Source organism: Chrysochloris asiatica, unplaced genomic scaffold (assembly GCF_000296735.1).
Source record: "Chrysochloris asiatica unplaced genomic scaffold, ChrAsi1.0 scaffold00004, whole genome shotgun sequence".
NCBI lineage: Eukaryota > Metazoa > Chordata > Mammalia > Afrosoricida > Chrysochloridae > Chrysochloris > Chrysochloris asiatica.
In genome coordinates, this window is record NW_006408522.1 from 32,239,845 (window position 1) to 32,245,868 (window position 6,024).

Below are 6,024 nucleotides of genomic sequence, written 5' to 3' on the forward strand. Positions count from 1 at the left end.
CTCTCTGCTATACATCCACCCAATCCGCCATCTTGTTTGTTTTTTCCGCAGTAGAGTTTTTAATAGTCATAACATTGAGCATCAGAGATGAACATCTGAGAATGATCACATCAGCAGATTATGTGCTGCAGCATTGTGTGTAGTGTATATGACTAATGATAAGATACACAAGAACCCCAAAAAACATGTAAGTGCAGTTCATTGTAACGCGAATATGTCATAAATTGGGGATCACCTGTTTTTCTTTTATGAGATGTCTTTTCTGTCATTTGCCCATTGTTTGTTCGGATTCTTTAAACTTTTTTATTTTATGGACACCTGGTGTGGCACTGTAGAATCAGCCTTCTTACTTATATATGTATGCATATATAGTATACATAGTAGTCCTGGTGTGGCGCGGTGCATTAATGCAGTGGACTGCAGAGTTGTTTTGAACAGTTATGATGGTGGTTCAATCTCACCAGTTGCTCCTAGGAAACCCTAAACAGGGCCGCTATGGGTCAGAATCGACTTGATGGCATTTAACAAGTTTGTTATACTTGTTTCAGATATATTTTCCTAAAAATTTTTGACTTTTAATGTTGTTAAGCTTTTTCACCTATGATGTTAACGTCTATAAAATACACAGGTCTCTTAACCTGAATCTTTATTCATGTGCTTTGATTCTGTGTATATGTAGTAAGATTTGTTACTAAAACATTTTTGTGAGTTTTTTTTTGTAAACTGTCATTGTATTTGAATGCAAGATTTTTCTATCCCTGTTTGTATCTTTTCAGAAAGTGATAAAATTAATATATATTTGTACCATTCTTCTATTTAATACTTGCATTCATAATAGAGTTAACTTTTTAGCTGCTTTCACTATAAAGAAGCACTAAAGGGATGAGTTTTTTAACTTTTTCAGATTTGGTTAATAGGTGATTGGGGTATGGAGAACCAGACTGAAATCCAAAGAGTACTTCAAATAAAGTGTCTCAGTGTTGTTACATGGTTGTTGTGTTCTTCTGTTGTATAGTGTTTTGGGAATGTCTTTGGAATCTGTTCCTGTGAGTGAAAAGAAGGAAGAAGAAGAGGCAAAAGAGATGGAAAAAAAGAAGGAAGAAGATACTCCAGACGGTACCACACAGTGTATAGGTGATGAAGGTAGTGTTGTGCTTTTTTGCAGGATAATGGATTGTTCTAAGTACCTTTAACATGAGTAAATGTCTAAATATCTCCTCTTTATCAGGTTATGGATTTCTGACCAGAAAAGTAATTTAAGAGTATATGTTTAAAAATTTGCTAGGTAGTCTACCAAATTTGGTGTTTAGGAATTTGTAGCTCATTAGGTTGCCCCTTTTCATTATATTGACCTGTTCTCCTATGTTCAGATATTTTTCAAATAGAAAGGGCTTCAAATAGTTTGTGGGAAAATTTCATTATCTTTTAAATTCTGTTTTCCATGAACTTTTTGAAGTTCCCTTCTATTCTTAGAAGATGTGCTTTGTAGGATGGAAGTATAGTCTGAACTGTGTGTATGTGTGTATATAGTTTATAGGAAGTTGGTAATAGTCTACTATTGTGAGGTGCTTGTAAGGTTTTATAGTACACAGTTTTTTGCTTCATTACACTTTTTTCTCCTTCATTTTTAATGCTTTTATTCTTAATTTTCTTTTGAAAAATATTGGGAGGTAGAGCTTTCATGTGAGGACTTATGCATAGGACAGTAACATACAGAATGCATACTTTCTTGGGGTGATGCCTAAATTCTTGGGGTTTTGGTCCTAGATCCTGCCTCATCACAGTCAGGCTTTGGAGTTTTGGAACTCTCCCAGAGCCAGGATATTGGAGAGCATACTGCACCATATGAAGTGAACAAAGAGCACCTACAGTCAGTACCTGCTGATTCAGGGCATACCAGGCTATCTGATGTGGCTGCTAGCATTGGTATGGAACATGTTTTATGACATTGGTTTATAAGTGTTTTCTTTCCATACTGAAGCTAGTAATTTTTCTTTGATAAGTTTTATAACTATCTTAAGTTTATATAATTTAATATAATAAGGAACCCTGATGACATTGTGAATTAGGCTTTGGGCTGCCAAGTGAAAGGTCAGCAGTTGAAACCACCAGCCACTTCACCTGATGAGGCTGTCTGTTCCCCTAAAGATTTACATTCTAGCACCCTAAACTGTTGTGTGTCAGAATTGACTCAATGACAGTGAGTCAGTTTGGTAAATTCTTGTCAAATCATTGCAGATTGAGATTTTTTGGAATGAGAGACTAATTGTTAATTTACTTCTGGGCATGATGTCTATATACCTTTTCAAATTGGACTTTCTGTTACAATCTTACCATTTTAAAAGCATTTGGGACTGCTTTTAGTACTTTGGAAAATTAAATATCTCTCCTGTCTTCTTCTAAAACTTTAAGTAATTGAGCATGGAGAACAGTCCAATGAAGATATCCCCATGGTAGACCCACCCAACAAGGATGTCCCCGTGGTAGGAGAGAACAATAAGGATGCACATGTGATGGAAGAGCAAAACTCACCACCTGAAAGGTGAGCCATGTTCTTTCTAGCAGTTGTTTATAAGTTTCTGCTGTAAGATTGTTATTAATTTCGCTTTGTCAGGTGGAACATTTTAGAAATTCATTTTTTCTATATATTGGGAATAGTTTTGATCCTATGGTGTGGTGGTTGTGTGCCACTGAGTTGGTTCCAATTCATAGTGACCCTGTATAGGGTTTTCAAGGTTGTAAATCTTACCAGGAGTAGAAAACCTCATCTTTCTCTCTTGGGGCAAATGGTAGATACGATCTGCTGACTTTGTGGTTAGCAGTCCAACTTGTAACGTACTACACTATCGTAGATAAATATTATCCAGTAAAAACATTGATTATTCATGAATTTCACTCTGTTCTCATCTTTAGGAATTGTTGGTAAGTGCCATAGAGTCGCTTCCAACTCATAGCAACCCTGTGTAGGGTTTCTGAGGAGTGGCTGGTGAGCTTGAACTGCCGATCTTGCAGTTCAAACTGACCCTACAGTCAAGTGCATTATTACAATTATTTTATTGCTACTGTTAGTTACTATAAACATAACTCTTGAATCTTTGGTTGCCACTCCTCCAATGTTATGAAGAGTCACACGAATATTTATATTGGCGAGCTTAACTATTTCAGTCCCTGAACAGCACCCAGATTGCTTTGGGTTCTCAGTTGTCATGCATCTGGTAGTTTATGGCATAGATTCAGAGAGGCATTCTTATCCCAGATCCTTTAGGCTTTTAACTTGGTAGAAATTGGAAAATATTCCTACTAGGAAGTATGCCTCTGCTCTGTCTGTGGTGATTATTTATCTGAAACAGTATTGCCTCTGGCCAACAATTGAAGTTTGGAAATGACAGAGGAAAAGTGGGGTGCTGACTGGCTGACATTTGGGATTGTATATTCTAGCCAGTTTTGTTTTCTGTTTACCCTGAGAAATGGTGGAATAGGTGGAAGAGGACAGCAATGATTGTCTTATATGTATGAGTGTTATTGGTATGAAGGGGTCTTAGTTTGGGGACTAGGTTGGGTAGATCAAATAGAAAGGGCCAGCATAAGATAATTTGTGTGGTAGTAACAGAAGATAATTTATAGCCAAGTAAAATGGAAGGACATTGTTAGGATTACTTTCCGTACTGGCTTTGCTGTAGTCTGGATCAGAAGCCTTCATATAGGTCTACTACATATATAACAAAAATTCGTAAATCACTTATCCGAAATCTTGGGAAGTATGCGACATAGTAGTGAACAGAAGTGAAGAGAGGTATTCTGTATGAGAAATTGGAACAGGCTTTGTAATGGGCTTTGCATCATTATAACAAGTAGTTAAATTTCCGTAGATGGTTATATAGACTAGAGTTACAGGAAACTTTGAAACTTAAGAAAAACACACAAAATAGAAAATAGCTTTTAGTTAAAAGGTGAAAGTACTTAAACTTACTGACTTCTTCACGTGGTAATATGAATTTCTTAGGCCAGAAGACATTTCTTCTAGTCCCAAAGTATCTCTTGTTGCTATGGAAACAAAAGAACAAATACCTGCTCGACAACTTCTGGAAGGCGAACTGCAGATTCAGAAGTCTCCGGAGCCTGACATTTTGTCAACCCAGCAAGACTTGTTTGACCAGAGCAATAAAACAGGTACAAACTATGATAGATAGATGCTATAGTTCATCTCCAAATATCTTAACTGTTAATCCTTTTCCGAGGCTATTATTTGTGCTCTATAGGTATGCAGACTTGTTTGTGATGTTGAAGGAAAACATGTTTCTAGCTTATTAGTAAGAAGGGCTCTCTGGAAATGATTGCTATTTTAATATTTTAGCACTGTTTACTCTTTTTGAAATAGAGATATTGAATAATAATAGTTAATACAGTAAATTTAGTACTGTAGACAAAATAACCATTGCCACTTCTGTCATATGTTTACAAAGCCTTCAGATCTTAAGCATGATAATTCAGTTTAAGTTTCTCATACTCACTTGGGTAACCATCTACTTGCTTATTTGTTAAATATTTCATCTACTAGAAATGGGAAGCTATGGGTCAACAGAAAGAAGATAGAATTTAGAAGATGACGATAGCATTTATTTCACTTTTTTGTCCCCCAAGTCTCCCATCTTAGAAAGCCAGAAAATTTCAGTAATAACCACTGAAATACAATGTTTTGACTGTATGTAAAGAAGAGATGAAAGCTATATTCCATTACTGTGATGTAGGTTTCTGTGACTCTTTTTGGTCTCTCACTAAAGCTGTACACTATAAGAAGCTCATCTACACTTGGGATTGTTGTTGTTAAATGCTGTTGCATCAATTCTGACTCATATCCTCTGTAGGGTATCTGAGGAGCAGGTGGTGGGTTTGAACCACTGACCTCACAGCAGCCCAGAGCTTAGCCAACAGTGCCTTACCAGGACTCCAAACAGAGCATATTAGTTTAAACAGAATTTCTTGATGGTTCAGTGTGAGGTATGAGAGCAGACAAGAGTAAAGGATGGTTCCAAAGTTTTAGTTTAAGCAACTGGCTGTTGTTGTTGTGTTGAATGCCCTTGAGTTGGTTCTGACCCATAGATACCCTATATAGGGTTTCTGAGGAGCCGCTGGTGAACTTGAACCACCGACTTTGCAGTTCAAACAGCTTTGAAGTCCGGTGCATTAACCCACAGCGCCACACCAGGACTCCTAAGCAACTGGAAGGATGAGTTAATTAGCTGAGATGTGGAAGGATCCAGGTGAAAGAGGTTTGGTAAACAAAGACTTTCGTTTTGTTTACTGAATTAGAGATACTTATCAGACATTTAAGTGGTGATATGTCAATAAAAGTTATTTCGGATTAGTATAATTTATATTCCACCCATTATTAAGGAGAAGAAACCAACAAGAGACTCTACATAGTGTAAATTAGTAATGTTAAGTGTCGTCGAGTCAGTTCTGACTCATAGTGACCCTGTTTGGGGTTTCAGAGGAGCAGCTTAAGGGTTTGAACTCTGGTTAGCAGTCTAGTGCATATCCTATAGCAAACACCACATGGCTGCTCTTACATCTTTTTACTATATTGTATTAGTATTTTTACTATCTCCTTTGAGGAGGCCCAGGTTCTAATCATATGAAATTTGCTACATTCATACTGTAAGGAAAAGAAAGACACGAAAGGAAGTAAAGAGTCTTGGCTTCAACAGCAGGCAGGTTTATTGAGAGTAAACCTGGGAGGGGGTACTGTCACCAAAGGAGACCAAGAGTCCTTACAGACTGGAGTACTTATAGTCCGTGTGGTCTGGGTGTAGTTCTGGTGAGTTTACAATGGGTGGGGTACGGAGATTTGGGCAGGGGTATGGAGATTTTCCTGAAACCTGGAATTTCGGAGGGGGAGGGTCTCCAAGTATAATAAAGACCCAAGCTTCCTGGGAGATCAGAAGCTCAAGCCAGACCCCATTCAGTGTCAGTTGATCAGGCCAAAGTCCTTCACATACCATCAGGTATTTTTTTTTTTGAAAT

General features: G+C 37.4%; 1 protein-coding gene across 2 annotated transcripts in view; it reads left to right on the top strand.

The window, feature by feature from the left end:
* The window catches only part of TP53BP1 (tumor protein p53 binding protein 1), a 137,329-nt gene that overhangs the window by 16,244 nt on the left and 115,061 nt on the right, over nt 1-6,024 (top strand). For both annotated transcript variants that reach the window (XM_006831718.1, XM_006831719.1), the window contains 4 exons: nt 1,016-1,143; nt 1,768-1,926; nt 2,413-2,542; nt 4,004-4,170. In XM_006831718.1, coding sequence (XP_006831781.1) covers nt 1,016-1,143; nt 1,768-1,926; nt 2,413-2,542; nt 4,004-4,170 — 584 coding nt within the window. The remainder of the gene's footprint in view (nt 1-1,015; nt 1,144-1,767; nt 1,927-2,412; nt 2,543-4,003; nt 4,171-6,024) is intronic.